Source organism: Lutra lutra, chromosome X (genome assembly GCF_902655055.1).
Source record: "Lutra lutra chromosome X, mLutLut1.2, whole genome shotgun sequence".
Taxonomy (NCBI): domain Eukaryota; kingdom Metazoa; phylum Chordata; class Mammalia; order Carnivora; family Mustelidae; genus Lutra; species Lutra lutra.
This window is the reverse complement of record NC_062296.1, coordinates 51,966,803-51,986,779: the sequence shown is the minus strand read 5'-3', so window position 1 is coordinate 51,986,779 and position 19,977 is coordinate 51,966,803. Positions and strand designations below refer to the sequence as shown.

General features: G+C 39.5%; 1 protein-coding gene across 4 annotated transcripts in view; it reads left to right on the top strand.

Moving 5' to 3' along the window:
• Positions 1-9,472: 9,472 nt before the first annotated feature.
• The window catches only part of YIPF6 (Yip1 domain family member 6), a 41,181-nt gene continuing 30,676 nt past the window's right edge, over positions 9,473-19,977 (top strand). For 2 of the 4 annotated variants that reach the window (XM_047715909.1, XM_047715906.1), the window contains exon 1: positions 9,473-9,615. In XM_047715909.1, coding sequence (XP_047571865.1) covers positions 9,559-9,615 — 57 coding nt within the window. In that variant the 5' untranslated portion in view covers positions 9,473-9,558. Of the gene's footprint in view, positions 9,724-19,977 lie in introns of all 4 variants that reach the window. The other 2 variants (XM_047715907.1, XM_047715910.1) reach the window with 2 other exon arrangements.

The window sequence follows — 19,977 nt, the reverse complement described above, 5'->3', positions numbered from 1 at the left end:
GTCTCAATATTGTTAAAAATGTCAGTCTTCCCCAAGTTGATGTATAGATTAACTGTAATTCCAACTGAAATCCCAACAGAATTTTTGGCAGATATAGACAACCTGTTATCAGACCAAAAATAAACAAAACAAAATAAAATCATTCCTTGATCTCATCAAAAATGTCAGTATTGAAATTATCCAGATTGTCTCAAATGGTGTTTTTTTTTTTAACCTGTTTGCTTTTTTGAATCAGGATCCAAGTAAAATTCACACACAGCAATTGACTTTTGCTCTTGCAATTTATTTTCAAAGTTGAGACCGAAGAGATGTTGAGCTTCTGAGGATACACTACAAACAGGTTGTTTGTAGATTAGAGTTTCCCTCAGTTCAGATTTTGTTGATTGCATCCCTACAGTAGCATTGAACATGTCCCTCTGCCTTCTGTATATCTTGTAAATAAGTAACTAGATCTAAGCAGGAATTGGCAAACTAGAGCCTGCAAACAAAATCCAGCCTGCAGCCTGTTTTTTTGCTGCTGCTTAAGTCAAAAATGGTTTTTGTGTGCTATGGTCTATAAGTTTGAGTCCCCTCCCTCTGATTCATATGTTGAGATTCTAACCCCAAAGGTGATGGTATTAGTAGGTGGAGTTTTGAGGAGGTTATTAGGTCATGAAGGTAGAGCCCTCATGAATAGGACTAGCAGTTTTAGGAAAGAGAACCCACAGAACCCTCTAGCTCATTCCACTATATAAGGACGTAGTGAAAATGTGCCAACTATGAACCAGAAAAAGGGCCTTGGTGCTAGTGCTTAGATCTTGCACTTCTAGAAACCAGAACTGTGAAAAATATATTTCTATTTTTTATAAGGAACCCAGTCTGTGATATTTTGTTGTAGCAGTTCAAACAGGTCAAAAACATTTACCATCTGTTCTTTTACAAATAGCATTTTTCAACCTCTGATTTAGAGAACAGATTCTCTGACTAGTTAAAATGTTTTCTTTTTTTTAAACTGGGGACCAATACTTAAATCAGAGAAAATTAACTTTAAAATGAAGACTGTAATGAAACACACACACAAATGTAGGTTTTAAAAAGGTGAAAATTTACAAAAGTCTGTAGTCTAGTTCTCTAGTTCTTGGTAGTCTAGTTCTCTGATGTCAATTTTCTGGTTTTGACATTATACTACAAGTATATAAGATGTCAGTCTGGGGTCAGAGTTACCTGGGACTTTTGTACTTTGAAATTTTCTGCAAGTCTATAATCATTTCAAGATAAAAACAAATAAATTCTTTTTTTAAAAAAATCACTTTTAGGGGTGCCTGGGGGGCTCGGTCTGTTAAGTCTCTTACTTGGGCTCAAGATGTGATCTTGGGATTCTGGGATGGAGCCCCACATCAGGCTCACAGCTCAACAGGGAGTTTTCTTCTATCTCTCCCTTTCCCCCACAAATCCCCTGCTCTTGTGCTTACTCTCTCTCTCTCAAATAAGTAGATAAATAAAATATTTCTAAAAAATCACTTTAAAAAAAGTCTGTTAGAAAACAAAGTGAAAAAGTAAACAAAAAGAATATTTTAAATTTTCCAAATATTTAAAGTTCACAATATTCATGGGATTAAAATAGGATTTGGTTGGCTTCCAAGTAAAAAAAATGATCTGTCATCCCATCACTCAAAACCACATGTTACCTACATATGTACATAAAATACATAAAATTAACAATTAAAGAAACTATAACAAGAGACAAAGAAGGGCATTACATAAAGATAAAGAGATTAATCCAACAAGAGGAACATCTGAATACATAAAGCAATTCTAATGGACATACAGAGACATGAATGATAATAAAATAATAGTAGGGCACTTTAACATTCCACTTACATCAATGGATATTGAGGTAGATAGTCAACAAATGAACAGTGTCTTTGAATGACACATTAGACCAGATGGACATAACAGATTTATATAGAACATTGTATCCAAAACTTAAGTGCACATGGAACATTCTCTAGAATAGATCATATATTAGGTGACAAAACAAGTTTCAATAAATTTAAGGGGACTGAAATTATACCGTGCATCATTTTCAACCAAAATGATATGAAACTATAAATCAATCACGAGAAAAAACTGGAAAAAACACAAACACGTGGACATTAAGCAACATGTTAATTAAATAAAAACCAATATATCAATGCAGAAATTAAAGAAGAAATTTTTAAAAATACATGGAGAAAAATGAAATGAAAACGCAAATGTTCTAAATCTTTGGAATGGGATGAAATCAGTTCTGAGAGGAAAATAGAGATTCAGGTCTACCTCAAGAAACAAGAAAAATCTCAAATAAACAATCTTATTTTCCACCAAAAGGAACTAGAAAAAGAACAAAAAAGGCCCAAGGAGAGTAGAAGGAAAGAAATAATAAAAATCAGAGCAGAAATAAATCACATAGAGTCCAAAAAAATAGAAAAAAAATCAATGAAACCAGGAGTTACTTCTTTGAAAAGATAGATAAAATTGATAAATCCTTAGGTAGACTCATCAAGAAAAAAAAGAGAAAGGACCCAAATAAATAAAATCAGAAAATTAAGAGAAGAAGTAAAAACAGACACTACAGACAAATGAAGAATTATAAAAGAATACTACAAAAAACTATTGTCCAGTATATTGGATAACCTATAATAAATGGATAAATTCCTAGAAACATGAATCAGGAAGAAATATAAAATCTGAACAGACCAATTAGTAATAACTAAACTGAATTAGTAATAAAAACACAACCAAAAACTTAAAAGTCCAGGACCAGATGGACTCACAGGTGAATGCTCCCAAACATTTAAAAAAGAGTTAATACCACATATACAACGGAATACTAAGCAGCCATCAAAAAAACCCCAAATCTTGCTATTTGCAATGACATGGATGGAACTAGAGGGTATTATGCTAAATGAAATAAGTCAATCAGAGAAAGACAATTATCATATAATCTCTCTGATATGAGGAATTTGAGAGGCAGGGCGGGGGTGTTGTGGGGGGTAGGGAGGAGATAAAAATGAAACAAGATGGGACCAGGGAGGGAGACAAACCATAAGAGACTCTTAATCTCAGGAAACAAAATGAGGGTTGCTGTGGGGTGGAGGGGAGGGGAGGGGCAGGGTGGTTGAGTGATGGACATTGGGGAGGGTATGTACTATGGTGGGTGCTGTGAATTGTGTAAGACTGATGATTCACAGACCTGTACCGCTGAAACAAATAATGCATTATATGTTAATAAAAAAAGAGTTAATACTTATTCTCAAATTATTCCAAAACAGAGAAAGGGAAGGAAATCTCCAAATACGTTTTGCAAGGTCAGCATTACCCTGATACCAAAACCAAAAAATCACAAATGGAATTTATTCTAAAGATGCAAGGATCATTCAATACCTGCAAATCAATCATTATGATACATCACATCAACAAAATGAAGGATAAAAATCATATGATCATCTCAATAAATGCAGAAAAAGTATTTGACAAAATTCAACATCTGTTCATGGGGGAAAAAAAAAAACTCAACAAAGCGGGTTTAGAGGGAAAATACCTCAATATCATAATGACCACATATGAAAAACACACAATTAACACCATATTCAATGGTGAAAAACTGAGACATTTTCCTCTAAGATATAAGATATAAGGGATATTCACTCCCAGCAATCTTATTGAACATAGTACTGGAAGTCCCAGACACAGTAATTAGACAAGAAAAAGAAATAAGTCATCCATATGGCTAAGGAAACTGTCATTATTTGCAGATGACATGATACAATAAATAGAAAACCCTAAATATTTCACCAAAAACTTATTAAAAGTAATAAATAAATTCAGTAAATTTGCAGGATACAAAACTAATACCCAGAAATTGATAGCATCTCTATGCACTTAATAATGAAGTAGCAGAAAGGGAAATTAAAACAATGCCACTCATAATGTACCAAACAGAAGAAAATAACTAGGAATAAACCTAACCAGGGAGGTGAAAGACTTATACTCGGAAAACTATAAAGCATCCATGAATGAAATTGAAGATAACACAAACAAATGAAAAGAACTCTATGCTCATGGATTGGAAGAACTACTATTGTTAAAATGTCCATCCTACCCAAGGCAATCTACAGGTTTAATGCAATCCCTACCAAAATACCAAAAATATCTTTTACAGAACTAGAATAAATAATCCTAAAATTTGTTTTTTAAGATTTTTTTTTGGACAGACAGAAATCACAAGTAGGCAGAGAGGCAGGCAGAGAAAGGATGGGGAGAGCAGGCTCCCTGCTGAGCAGAGAGCCCGACTCGGGGCTCAATCCCAGGACCCTGGGACCGTGACCTGAGCCAAAGTCAGAGGCTTAACCCACTGACCCACTAACCCACCTAGGCACCCCACAAATAATCCTAAAATTTGTATGGAACTACAAAGCAATCTTGAAAAAGAAGAACAAAGTTGGAGGTATTGTAGTCCTAGATTTCAAGATGTACTACAAAGCTATGGTAATCAAAACAGTATTGTACTGGCACAAAAATAGACACATAGGGGCGCCTGGGTGGCTCAGTGGTTAAAGCCTCTGCCTTCGGCTCAGGTCATGATCCCAGGGTCCTGGGATCGAGCCTCACATCGGGCTCTCTGTTCAGCAGGGAGCCTGCCTCCTCCTCCTCTCTCTCTCTGCCTGCCTCTCTGACTACTTGTGATCTGTCTGTCAAATAAATAAAAATCTTTAAAAAAAAATAGACACATAGATCAATGGATCAGACTAGAGAGCCCAGAAATAAACCCATGCTTAGATTTTCAATCTGCAACAAAGGAGGCAAAAATATCCAATAGGAAAACTGGACAATGACATGCAAAGAATTAAACTGGACCACTTACTTACACCATACACACAAATAAACTACAAATCATTAAAAATCTAAATGTGAGACACGAAGCCATAGAAGTCCTAGAAGAGAACACAGGAAGTAATTTCTCTAACATCAGCTGTAGCCACATTTTTCTAAGCATGTTTCCTAAGGCAAGGAAAACAAAACCAAAAATAGACTGTTGGGAATACATCAAAATAAAAGTCTTTTCACAGCAAAGGAAACCAACAAAACATAAAGGCAACCTACTGAATGGGAGAGGATATTTGCAAATGATGAATTCAATAAAGGCTTAATATTCAAAATATATAAAAATTTATTCAACTCAACACCAGAAAACCTCACAAATAATCTGATTTAAAAATGGCAGACACTTGAATAAACATTTTTGTAAAGAGGACATAGAGTTGGCCAAGAGATACATGAAAAGCTGTTTCATATCATTATTCATCAGAGAAATGCAAATTAAAACCATAATGAGATATTACCTCACACCTGTCAGAATGGCTAATATCAAAAAGACAAGTGTTGGCAAGGATATGGAAAAGAAGGAATCTTCATGCACTGTTGGTAGGAATGTAAATTAGTGCAGCCACTCTGGTAAGACTTGTGGAAGTTCCTCAATAAATTAAACATAGAAATACCATACTATCCAGTTATTGCACTACTGGGTATTTACCAAAAGCAAATGAAAACACTAATTTGAAAAGATATATGCACCTCTATGCTTATTGCAGCATTATTTAGTAGCCAAGACATTGAAGTGACCTAAGTTCTCGTTGAGATACATGTAGTGGAATGTTACACAACCATAAAAAGGATGAGTTCTTGCCCTCCAAATGGTGTTTTCATATTGAAGGTTACTTAAAGAAAGGGAAGCAAAGCTGTTCCACACTCCTTAAATTGTTTTTTCCTTTCCCATCCTTCCTCCTCCTTTCCTTATTTACAACCTCCATTTTTGAAAAAGAGATGTTGGTAAAGGGTGGGAAAAAGAAATGTGTGGTCCAGCAGACACATTTCTCTTTGCTCTGTGTGTAATTTTAATGAAAGTCTAATTGCAAAGGTTTTGTTCACTTTTGAAAAGTACACTTTTCAGATGAACTTATTCAGAACAAATATTGACCAGACATTCTACATTTTTAGTTCTTTTTGTCCACTGAGCCAAGAAATTCTCTCACAGCATTCCCATGTCCTCCTTCTTCCTAGCTACAAAAGAGGAGGACATTGCTGCTAATAAGCAAGATAGTGAAGGATCAGAAAAAGAGGCGGAAGGAATAACCAAAGGGGGTAAGGGGAGGAATACTCTTCCTTGGCTAGCTAGATACTAACACACACTACTCAGTTTACCTGCTTTGTATTCCACTCTTCAGTTTCCTTCAACCCCTTGACCTGACATTGCTGACGGAATAGTTTTGTGTCACCTTCCAACTGCCTGAGCCCAAGACTTCCTATCTCAATATTCCATCCATGTCCAATGCCTCACTGACTGTGGCTTGATTTTCTTTCACTTGAAAACAAAACATCCTAACAGATAGAGGACACTTTGTGTTTTATATACTTACGTATTTTGATTCTTTACAACAAACATATATTTCTATTTTAAGTATTAATAACTACTGTTTAGGGTGCCTGGCTGACTCAGTTGGTTAAGCAACTGCCTTCAGCTCAGGTCATGATCCTGGAGTCTGGGGATTGAGTCCCTCATCCAGCTCCCTGATCAGCAGGGAGTCTGCTTCTCCCTCTGACCCTCTCCCCTCTCATGCTCTCTCTCTCAAGTAAATAAAATCTTAAAAAAAGTAACTACCATTTAACTCATAGTCCTTAAGACTCTATAAGGCAGCTATTGTTCTTTTCTCCATTTTACAGATGCTGAGTCTGAGGCACGGAGAGGTTTAGTAACTTGACAAAAGTCAAGTAAAAAGTAAATAAGTAAATGGTGGAGTTGAGCTTCCTACCCAAGTGTTCTGGTTCCAGAGTTTGCGTTCTTATTTGCTTCACTAAGTTGCCTCTTTTTATAAATGCAAATATAAAAATAAAGAAAAAAGGAAAGCGAAAGCAAAATTCTCCCTTGGCATTCCTACTGCCGCCACCACTATTTTTCAGATGTCCATCATCTTGTGTTTAGACTAGGCATCTTCCTCTCATGCCCTGTCTCATTCTCTCAGCCCTCCATTCTGCCAGGTTGAACCGATAAGCACTTGTCTATGCTGTGCTATATCTCACTTTCTGTCGTAGGCCTGTGGAAGAGTTGTTGGATGGGTAGTTAGATAGAGATGTAATGAGGCAGAAATAGCAAAGTGTGAATTGTAGAAATCTAGGTAGTGTGTATATGGGGGCTCACTGTACTATTCTTTCAACTTTTCTGTATATTTGGATATTTTCATAGCAAAATTTGGGGGAAAGTATGAATCAACTTGAATAATATGGACAAATGTACAAGTATTAAAAATAAATTATCAAAATATTTCTTTGGTACAAAATTACAATTTGGACACATGCTAAGGGTGTGAATGTAATTTTATGGATTAAAAAATCAAATGTAAACTGGTCTATTGAAAATATCCACGATTTGGGGCACCTGGGTGGCTCAGTGGTTAAAGCCTCTGCCTTTGGCTCAGGTCATGATCCCAGGGTCCTGGGATAGAGCTGCACATCGGCTCACTGCTCAGCGGGGAGCCTGCTTCCTCCTCTCTCTCCTTGCCTGCTTCTGCCTCTCTGCCTACTTGTGATCTCTGTCTGTCAAATAAATAAATAAACTAAAAAAAAAAAAAGAATACTGAGTGTGGCAATTTTGTAAGGTATATTTGCAACTAAAAACATAAAATAATTCCTATTTTAGGAGCTTGTCCCTATGCCATCATCTTCCTCTACAACCTTTCTGAGTTTTTTCCTTCATAGCGTATTACCTCATATTTAACTTGTACCCTATTAGTTAAATGAGGAAAACTGACATTTTAGACCGAAATAATGCCTAGGTAACCTGAACACTGACTGCCTTAACAATTGTTTTCTGGTCTGTCCTCTTCTTAACCCAGCATCAAGGCCATCCTGAAACCAGTAGCAAAGAGGTCAAGAGATGAGGGTAGGTGGCGGAAGTTGGAGCTTGGGGTTAGGGAGAGATAACTAATTTTGGAGGTTGGCAAGGAAACAGAAGAGATTATCAACAGCCTCAGGAAAGCGGGAAAGGACTTGGTAACCTGATAACGAGTACCAGAAATCTGGACTGGGTGGAAGTGGGAGGGATAGAGTGGGTGGCCAAGCTGGGGCTGGGGAATTGTACATAATATTCTCTCGAGGGGAAAAAAATGTTTCAGGGACAGCCTGAGCCCCTCAGTCATTAAGCATATGCCTTTAGCTCAGGTCAAGATGACCCTGTCCTGGGATCAGCCTCACTTGGGCTCCCTGCTCAGCAGGGAGCCTGCATCTTCCTCTCGCTCTGCCCTGCTACTCCTGCTCTCTCGGTTCTACGTCAAATAAATGAAATCTTTAAAAAATGTTTCAGGAAATGTTTCATTTCTACTGTCCCAATTTTAAGATCGCTCCCATCAGTACCTGAGCAAGTATTGAAAATGTGCTGGATCTGAAGAATTATGAGAATATTTAAACAAAAGAAAACCACACAACAAGTCCCCTACACACACATACCCCACCATTTATTTGAGAATTTTGTCCCACCATATTCCACATTCTTTCTTCTTAAATTTAAGACTTGATTTCTTTCTGGATTGCCTATATAAAAACATAAAGCACTTTATTACACACCCATCCCTACCCTATTAAAAGCGGGGGAAACCTGATATTCACACCACCAAAGGACACTCAAGATATCCTGAATCCTTCTTGCATCAAAAATGACTGTATTTCCTGATCGCATTTTAACCTGGGGCCGAGGTAAAGTGGAGTGAGAAAGACCCAGAATTAGGTAGGGAAAAGAGGTTGGGACACGCCGAGTTTTTGTTTTTTGTTTTGTTTTGTTATTCCTACAATAATCATCCTCTTTTAGACATTAAACATTTTTAGTACTTGCTCCAAATCACTTAGCAATTTTAGAAGTTGTAGTGAGATTGACATTTTGGCCAACGTATACAGAGAAGCTAGCTTAGCCCCTCAAAGGGGGTGAGGGAGAAAGAGAAGTAATCTTGTATAGTTTATAAAAACGAGAAGTGGAAAAAGGCTGGTAGCGGGGGGAGTGGGGGATGAGGGGAATGCGCAAAGAATCAGACAAGCAGGAGCGACAGCAGAGGGAGCGGCTGGTCAGGAGGAGTTGATCGCTTTATTCAGGAGCACGAAACCGCGAAATTGTTCTGCGGCCGGTGGAGGCGCAGGTTTTTCCGTGAAGTGTTAGCTCTGCGGACCCGCCCTCAGAGCGACAAACGGGTGCGCGGGTGCGGTGGATTAAAAGAAAACGCAGCCGTGGAGCGATCCCAGGATCGGGGTCGAGTATGAAAAGGGGGACACGTCTAACGGGACCTGTGGTCCCTAAGAAGCGAAGCGAAGCGCGACAACTCTCCCCTCTCCAGGACACCAGGAGGACGAAGACAGCAACACGACCGCACCGGCAGCCGCTATCAGGCGCCTTTAGGTGACGCGACCGCCGCGCGATGACGCGCTGACCAGCCGTGGCCGACACGTCTCAGGTTCCGCAAAGGCCTGTGGGAGCGACCCGGGAGAAGGAGGGCCAAGATGGCGAAAGCGGCCGAGTCTTCAGGAGACCCGGGGACAACATCGCCCAGGCCCCTGGTGAGCTTGGGTTCTGAGGCAAAAGGGACTGAGGGTGAGGCAGAGTGCTCTTAAGGAAGTCGGATGATGGGCTTCCTGGCCGGAGAAGGCTGGAACTCCTTCCTCTCGGTAGGCCCGCCCTGTACCCGATGCCAGAACCAGTCTCAACATTGCACCCTTAGGGCTAACCTCTTTACCCTCCTCGTTCCTTCCACGCCTTCTTGTGAAACTCCTATTCATTTTCTTCCCCCATACTCTCAGGGCTTGTCCTCCTCCCGTACATTGTGTAAATGCCGAGCTTTAGGTGATTTCTTAATTATCTTTTTTTCTGCTGCCCTTCATGTTATCAAGTTCTGTCACTAGTTGTTGGAGTAACAGCATTCTTGGATTAATGAGACTGCTTCCCATAGGACCTTATAACTTGATTATTGATTTGTTCAATGACCTCAGTAGTCTCGATTTAATCCCTGTTCTCCGTGTTGCAGCTCCCTGCAGTGCTCTTCATAATGTTCTCTCGCTCCTGTCTCTACAGGGGGTACGAATTCCATTGCAAGTACAAGCCCAAAGCCTGGGCAAGTATTACTTAAAGACACAGGTTTTGGAGTTAAAATTACCTGGGCTAGAATCACCTGCTTTGCCTCTTATGCGAGTTAGGGCAAATCATTTCATGGGGAGTGTTTCTTCATCCATAAAATGGATATAAAAATACCTGCCGAAAAGAGTTTTTAGGAAGGTGAAATGATATAATTTAAAGTGCCAAACACAGTGTCATGAACTGAGGAGTGTAATTATTCAATGTTCTGCTCTAAAATCCCTCTTCCCAAATGGTGTTCAGTTTCTTCGCAGTTGTTTAATAAATGGTACATCCCTTTCCTCTTTTAAATTGGCAAATTAACAGCAGAGGACTGAATTGGGAGTCAGGTGAAATTGCTTCTAGTCCTGGTTCTACTTACTAGCACTATTTTTTCATCTCTTCATTCACTCAACAAATATTTATTGAGCATCTATGTTCCAGGCATTCCTTTAGGCACTGGGGATGCAGCAATGAAAGAGAGTGAGTGGGTCCAAGTTCTCATGGAACAATTGTGACCTTGAGGAAGTCACTCTCAACCCGTTTCCTCATTTGGAAAATGGGATAGTAACTCATCACAGAATTAATGAGATTACTAATGAGCTATTATACACACAGTGTATAGTGACATAGTTACAAGTGCTTAGCTGTTTTAGTTCCTGTTCCACCTCTTTTTTTTATGATGTTTTCCCCCAATTAATTTTAGTGGTTCTGGTCATTCATTACTCAATGTCCAGTCCAATTCTATTCAGTAATGTTTATTAAACTCCCACAATGCAGTGCATTATGCTAGCCTTTTTAGGGCATACAAATGGCTTGCCCTTATGGTGCCTACAGTCTACTATGACACATGTACAATGGTAAAATAAGGTAGTAAATCAGAAAGAGTTACACATAAAATATTAACAAAATTTAAAGGGAGTTGCTATTATGTCCACTTGGGGTGACAAAGCAAGCTATGCAATAGAAGTAATATTTGAGAGGGTGTCAAAGGGTGGGTAGGATTTGAAATTTCAGGTGAGCGTAAGAGCTGTCAATGATCGAGCACCTGCTGTGTGCCAGGATTGTACTAGACACCCTCAGCATTTTTTCTAAACTTCACAGCAACCATTTCACTTAGGTGGTTTTTAAACTGTGTTTTACTTGCAGATGAGGACAGGAGACTCAGGTTTGATGATTTCCCTAGGGTCTTAGAACTAGTTAATGGCCAGGCCTAAAATTTGAAACTAGGTCTGCTTCTGAAGCCCAGATTATTTCCATTAAGACTACACAACCTCTCAAGGGTGAGGGTACAGAAGTTGGGAAGTGTTAACATATTTATAGAACAACAGGTAGATCACTTTTGCTAAAGTACAGGGAAGTCTTAGGAGGTAAGCCTTAAAAAAATAAAGCTACTGAATTAGGGAGGCACTATGAAACAGTGGTTAAGAATTTGTGCACTGGGGTCAGATTATCTAAGTTTGATTCTCAGCTCTGTCATTTAACCTCTCCATGCCTCAGTTTCCCCATTTATAGAATGAAGATACAGTAATAATTAGCTCAGAGGGTTGTTAGGTGGATTAAATGAATTAAGACATGAAAAACACTTGGTAGAGTGCCTGGCATGTAATGATCATACAATAAGTGTTATTTCTTCTTCTTGACTAGTAAGCTTGGAGGTTTAATAGGCAATGAGGAACCAGTGGGAATTTTTGAGGAGGGAAGGGTTTAAAATCATGAATTTGACAACATAACTGAGGGAGAGTTACCATGAGGAATGTTTGGAATCTAGACCAGCGAAACCAGTAGTTCTAGAACAAGTGATTGCTACCTGCACTATAGCAGTGGTGGAGTCATGAGTACTGGAGACAGGAACGTTACTTGAGGGTTTGGAGTGCTAGGGAGACTGTGTCTTGGATCAGAGCTTTTTTTTTTTTTTTTTTTTTTTTTTTTTTGACACAGAGAGATCACAAGTAGGCAGAGAGCCCGATGCGGGGCTCGATCCCAGGACCCTGAGACCATGACCCGAGCCGAAGGCAGAGGCCCAACCCACTGAGCCACCCAGGTGCCCCGGATCAGAGCTTTTTGAACTATAATGTGCCTAGCAGTCATCTGGGGAATCTTGTGAAGTTGCAGATTCTAATTTGGTAGATCTGAAATGAGACCTAAGATTCTGCATTTCTGACAAGCTCCCAGGTGATACTGCTGCTGCTGCTGCTCCCATACCACATTGTGAAAAGCAAGGCTATAGACAAATGGGAGCATACTGATGTCCCTGCACAGAAATACATAAGAGGAGGATGAGGACCCCAAAAGTTCACTAATTCACTTTTGGACGTGTTTAGTTTGAGATATCGGCAGGCCATCCAATAGGCAGTTTGTCTAAAACCTGGACTTCAGGGCTCAGAAGTCAGGACTAGGTTTAATTAGGAGTCATTTGCATAGAGTTGAGAAGATAGTCTTTGGTAATGCTTATCTATTGTTTGTCTGTTTGGAGAGCAGGAAAAAGAGCTGTAATAATGGCTTTAGCCTGAGGTCTGGAAGGATGTTGGTCTCAGGTAAAGGGGCTGACTAGATAGCACACCAGCAGTCACCCCTCCCCACTTCTTGAAGCCAAGCCTCTTAGTCTGAGCTGGTTTCTTCTTGATGCCCCCCCTCCCCACTTATTGACTCTCTTCTCTAGGATTTTGGTCGGTAGTATAACCCATTTGGACCCAGCTGCTCTCTTAAGGCTACAGTCCCTGCTTTTACTGTATCTTTTTGGCCCTGCCTCTATCTGTCCCCTCATTGGTCCAAGCCAGACAGCGAAGTGTACACATGGGTTTCTGTGCACACATGTGCATACATGTGCAAGAGCCTACCTGCACAAGGAGAAGGGAAGGGACATTGGCTCCAAGTCACCTTTCATCTGCACTGAGAGGCTAATCAGAGAGCAAGGTCCACTAGCTGAGGGCCTAGAAGCCCTGTTTGTTATATGTGGGGCTTGAAGTCCACAGATCCTGGCTCAGCTCTCTGAACCGTATCACTAATTCTCCTGAAAAGAGTTACTGAGGAAATGTTGGGATGAGGGATATGATAGGATCCACATGACACTATAATGACTGCAGTGACTTAGAAAAGCAATTACCTGGAGTTAGGCCGAAGTTCACAGGATAAGGGCACAGTCTTCCTCAAGACTGCCCTTACTTCATACACCAGCCACAGGTTTGGATGTTCCCAGGACCACCCTTACTTCTGACTTACTGGCTGCAAATTCAGGGGTTCCCATGATCCCCTCGAGCTCCATACTTCACTAGAATGGTTCATAGAATTCAGGATAGTACTATGCTTAAAATTATAGTTTCATTATAGCAAAAGGATACAATCCAAACCAGCAAAAGGGGGAGATGCATATGGTGAGGCCTAGGAAGGTCCCTAACCCAAAGCTTCCTTGTCTTCTCCCTGTGGAGTCAGGACCTTGTACCCACTGATACATCAATCTGTGGCAATAGGCAGAATATTGCCAATCAGGGAAGTGCACTCATGTATCCAGAGTCTTTATTAGTGTTTCTTTCCGTAGGCTTGATTGACTAGATTATTGACTCCTCCCCTCCCTGGAGGCCAGGTTTAAGTCACTGGAGTCAAAGGTTCAACCCTCTAAACTTGTGTGTCTGTCTGGAATGGTTTGCCCCCAATCTGAGTCATCTCATTAGCATAAAGTGTCTAGGGGCCTACCATGACTCACCTGTTAGCTAAACTGTTAGGGCCCACCATGAGTAACAAAATTAGCACTATCATTTAGGAAATTCGAAGGGTTTAGAGGCTACCTTCCAGGAACAGGAGACAAAGGCCAGCCAAATTCTTCATTATACAAGTGACAGAACTGGAATTAACCCCCTAGGCATCTTGAGCTAGAGCTAAGATGTATCCAGCCCCGCTGTGAGCCTCCTACTGAGTGCTTTATGCATAGTAATACATTTCTTCCCACAACAACCCTGTGATGATACTATTCTCAGTTTTATAGATGAGGAACTGAGGTATGGAGAGGTCAAGAAACCTGCTCAGTGTCACATAGGTAGTTGGTGATAGAGCTGGATGGCTTCCTGCAGCACTCTTAACCAGTACTCTTCAAATATCATATATCGAGGGTTGACCACGGGCTAGGTGAAATGCTGCTCTTACCTAAATCTTATGATGGTGTTGTCTCCAAGTGAGGGTAGAGCCGAATTAGGCTTTGAAGCTCATTCCTTCTATACTGCTTTGCCTTCCCTAGCAGTTGCAGACAGCATGAAAACTCAGAGCACCAGTCCTGGAGCCTGAAAGGTCAGTGTCATAGTAGTGAGAGAATACAGCTTCAAAAAGAGTGATTGACATATTAAGTGCTGAAGAATATTCAGAGGGTGAAAGGATCCTTGTAACTTCTTGGTTATGAGGTCACTGTTACAGATCGGTGGGGAAAGTAAAGTTGTGGGAAGGCGAAGTGCCAAATTACAAAGGATTAAGGGAGTGGGTGAGTGCAGAGCAGTTTGATCAGGGAAGAGGAGGGGAAGGAGAGTAATTTGAGAGAATAGCAAAAACAAGAAAGTGATGTATTTAAAAATCCTATTACAGAAGCTTTTAAGTATGTAAATAAAATAAAGAGTGGTACCTTTCAAAATTCTGCTATTTTTATTTCATTTCCCCAATACATTTTTTTTTCTGGGGTATGGTTTTTTTTTTTTTTTTTTTTTTGCTTAATCTTTTTTTAAATTTTTTTTTTTAAGTTCAAGTATAATTAATGTACAGTGTTATAATAGCTTCAGGTGTACAATATAATAATTCAGCAATTCTGTACACATTTCAGTGCTCATCACAATAAATGTACTGTTAATCCCCTTTATCGTTTTCACCCATACCTCCAACCAACCCCCCATCTTGCAACCACAAGTTTGTTCTCTATGTTTAAGAGTCTGTCTGGTTTTTTGGTCTTCCCACCCCTGCTTTGTTCATTTTTTGTTTGTTTGTTTCCTAAATTCCGTGTATGAGTGAAATCATTCAGTATTTGTCTTTCTCTGACTTATTTTATTTAGCGTTACTTATCCTTTAGATCCATCCATGTTGCTGCAAATGGCAAGATCTCATTCTTTTTTATGGCTGAATGATATTCCATTGTGCATAGACACCACATCTTTATCCATTCATTTATCAAAGGACAGTTGGTATGCTTCCATATCTAGGCTATTTTAAATAAATGCTGCAGTAAACATAGTTCTCAAATTAGTGTTTTTGTTTTTTGAGTAAATACCCAGTAGTGGAATTCCTGGATCCTATGGTAATTCTATTTTTAACTTTCTGAGGAACATCCATACTGTTTTCCACTGTGGCTGCACCAGCTTGTATGCCCACCAAAAATGCACAAAGTTTCCTTTTTCTTTGGAGTATGATTTCTAACCTGTTTATTTTTAACTAATTTTATACATACAGAAAAATTGCAACAGAGAGTTCCTAGATAGCCCTGATCCCATTTCCTCCAATGTTAACATTGTACATAACCATGGTATACAGTGATCGGAATCAGTAAATTAACATTCGCACAATACTATTAACTAAATCACAGATCTTATTTGAATTATACCAGATTTTCGACTAATGTTCCAGGATCTTATCCAGGGTCTTACATTGCCTTGAGTTGTTATTTTTCCTTAGTTTCATTCAATCTTTAATGGTCTTTTTATTGTCTTTCATGATCTTTTCTTTTTTTTTTTTTTTTTTAAAGATTTTATTTATTTATTTGTCATAGAGAGAGAAGCGAGAGTGAGCACAGGCAGACAGAGTGGCAGGCAGAGGAAGAGGGAGAAGCAGGCTCCCTGCCAAGCAAGGAGCCCGATGTGGGACTCGATCCCAGGACGCCGGGATCATGACCTGAGCCGAAGGCAGCTGCTCAACCAACTGAGCCACTCAGGCGTCCCTTTCATGATCTTTTCTGAGTGTCTGTTTATTAATTTATTTGACAGAGATAATAAGAGAGGGAACACAAGCCAGGGGAGAGGAAGAGGGAGAAACAGCCTTCCCCCTGAGCAGGGAGCCTGATGCCAGCCTTGATCCTGGGACCCTGGGATTACGACCTGAGCTGAAGGCAGACACTTAATGACTGAGCCACTCAGGCACCCCTTTTCTGAGTGTTTAAAAGCAAATCCCAGACATACCACTTCACCTGTAAATATGTCAGTGTGTTTCTCTAACAGGGAAGGACGTTTTCTTTGTTATCACAATAACAAAACTCATAATTTCTCAGTATCATCTAATCTCTGCTCATCATCTCACAATTTTCTAAAAACATATGTTTTTATAGTTTGCCCAAATCCGGATCCAAACAAAGTCAACAAATTGCATTTGGATAATAAATCTCTCTTAATATATAAATGTTCTCCCGTTTTTAATGTAATTTATTTTTTTAAATTCAGTCATTTGTCTTGTAGACCTCTCCACTTTCTGTATTTGGCTGATTGTATCCTCATGGTATTTTTACTATGTTCCTCTATCCCCATATTTCCTGTAATCTCTAATAAGATACAGGGGCTGTATTGTATTCAGGTTCATTTCGGGTGGAGGAGGGGCAAGAATGAAAAAGAACTCAGATGGCCCCTAAAATTAGCAATGTTTACTTTTTAACTATTAAGAAAAGTTTCAGAGATATACAAAAGTACAATGGTAAAATATACCCTCATGTCCTAACCTTCAATACTTAATTTGTGGCCAATCTTCTTTCTTCTGTAGCCCTATTTCCCTTCTATTACTATTTTGAAGTACATATCAGGCATCATTACTTTAGTAAATATTCAACATGTTTCTCTAGAAGAAAAGGAGTCTGTTTTTTTTTTTTAAAGATTTTATTTATTTATTTGTTAGAGAGAGAGAGCATGAGCACAGGCAGACAGAGTGGTAGGCAGAGGCAGAGGGAGAAGCAGGCTCCCCGCTGAGCAAGGAGCCCGATGTGGGACTCGATCCCAGGACGCTGGGATCATGACCTGAGCCGAAGGCAGCCGCTTAACCAACTGAGCCACCCAGGCGTCCCAAGGAGTCTGTTTTTAAAGAACATAACCACAATGCCATTAGTACATCGAAAAAGTTAGTAATTCCCTAATATCAAATATCTTATCAGTGTTCAAATTTCCAGTTATCTCCTAAATGTCATATTTTTATGATTTAAAATCTGGCCCACTACCTATTTTTATAAATAAGGTTTTATTAATTGTTTATGTCTCGTCTTGGACTGCTTTCATGCTACAGCAGCAGAGTTGAGTAGTTGCCACACAATCTACATAGCTCTCAGAGCCTGAAACACTTACTTCTGAGGCCCATTATAGAAAAAGTTTTGTGGCCCTTGCTCTAGGCAATCATCTTTTAGAATAATTTAAAACAAGAAAAAAATATTTTTTATATTTATCTTCATTTTAACCATTTCTAGAGATCTTCTTTTCCTGTGTAAATCCAAGTTTCCTTCTGATATCACATTCCTGATGATCTTTCTTGAACATTTCTTGTAGTGTGTGTCTCAGCTTTTGCTTGTCTGAAAAAAGTACTTTGCCTTCGTTTTGATAGTTGTTTTTCCTGGGTTCGGAATTCTGGGTTGACATTTTTTTGTAGCATTCTAAAGGTGCTTCCATTTTTTTCTAGCATGGGTAGTTTTGGGTGAAATGTCTGTTATTTATCTTTGTTCCTCTGAATGCAGTGTCTTTTTTCCTCTGGCTGCCTTCAGGATTTTCTTTATTTTTGGTTTTCAGTAGTTTGATTGTGTCCAAGTTTGTGGATTTTTGGTTTTGTTTTGTCTTTAGGTATTTATCTTGAGTGGTGTTCTCTGGGCTTGGATCTGTCATTTGATGTGTGTCATTATTTTGGGGAAATTTTCAGTCATTATCTTTCCAAATATTTCTTCAGACACATTTTCTCTCTCTTCTCTCTCTTCTTCTGGGATTCCAATTATATATTAGTTATATATATATAACTAATATATATATATATTATTTATGTGTATATATATATATTCCAATTATATCAATATATAATTGGAATATTAAATGATTATATATATAATCATTTAATATTGACCCAGCTCTTAGATGCTTATTCTGTTTTTGGTTTTGTTTGTTTTTCTAGTTTTATTGAGATATGATTGACATAATAACACTGTGTAAGTTTCAGGTGTACAACTATGATTTGGTATATTTTTTTCTCTATAAAAATTTCTCTTTTTGTTGTAGTCTGGATAATTTTGACTGACCTATCACTGATTTTTTTCTCTGGCTGTGTTGAATCTGCAAATAAAGCTGTCAGAGGCATTCTTCATCTGTTACTATGTTCATTTATTTCTGGGATTACCATTTGACTTTTACAGTTTCCAACTCTTTGCAGAAATTCATCATCATTTGTGCATATGCCTTTTCTACTAGAGCCTTTAACATATTACTCATAGTCCTCTTAATTTTACTCTGATAATTCTAAAATCTGGGTCATCTCAGAGTCTTTCTGGTTTTATTGATAGCTGTGTCTCATCATAGTGGTTGTTTCTTCATTGTGGGGGGGTAATTTTTTTTACTGAATGCTGGCCATCATGTATAGAAGAGTAGAGACTGCCTGGAACTGGCACATCTTTTCTGCTAAGTTTTTACTGTGGGGATTAGATCAGTCTGGTCAGGGGGTGAACTGTTCTTGGGTTTTGTCCTTGCTATGGGAACCTTCAATGTGTCACCAGCTTCAAATTCTTTTTCTATTACATGGTGCTTGGGGTGGGTGCTAGATCATCCCAGTGTTTTACCTAATATTCCTGTTCTATTCTTTCTTTTTTTTTTAAGATTTTATTTATTTATTTGACAGACAGAGATCACAATTAGGCAGAGAGGCAGGCAGAGAGAGGATGCAGGCTCCCCGCCGAGCAGAGAGCCTGATGTGGGGCTCGATCCCAGGACCCTGGGATCATAACCTGAGCTGAAGGCAGAGGCTTTAACCCACTGAGCCACCCAGGCGCCCCTATTCTAAGCTTTCTATATTTTCCCTTTGCCCTTGCATAAGATACTGGTTCTTCCTCCAACCTCTAGCCCCTCCCCCAGCAGTAGACTGCTGTTTGTTTTGATTCCCTACTTATTAGCCTGGGAGGGGGGATTCCTTGCTGTCTTGGTCCAGCCTTTGTCTTAGGCAGTCCCTGTACCCCTGTGTCTCCTGAGTGGGACTTTGTCGGTGATTCTGTTTCTCCCCCAGTCGAAGGAGACTGTAGTGGTCTGGCCTCAGGCTGTTTTCCTATCCCTCCCCCAGGAGTAGAGAGATTTGTCTTTTCTCTTTCCCCAGTCCCAGTGGGTCTTCACCTGTTCCCTGGAGACAGCAGAGTTCCCCCAGTTGCTCTAAGGCTCTTGTTCTGTAGGGGAGAAGGGTCCAAGCAGGGCTCTTTGCTTTTCTCAGAATTGGCAGCTGCTCCCATCACCAAAACCTAGACCTAGTGGAAGTCTGTGGAGAAGACTCTGCAGGTGGGTGTGAAACTCCCTTGTGTCTGATACTTCCAGGGCCTCTGTGCTCTCGTACAAGTCCATGCTTGGCCTTTAGCAGTTCATTTTAACTTTTAGCAGAATTCTTAAACATCTGTGTGGTGCCTGGTGTCATTCTCTGTGTTGTGCTACAGTGTGCAAAGTAGTGCCCATGTCCTATGTTTTCCTGGAAGCACCTTTTTTTTAATTTAAATTTTTTTTATTTTTTTAAAAACATATAATGTATTATTAGCCCCAGGGGTACAGGTCGGTCAATCGCCAGGTTTACACACTTCACAGCACTCACCATATCACATACCCTCCCCAATGTCCATAACCCCACTACCCTCTCCCTACCTC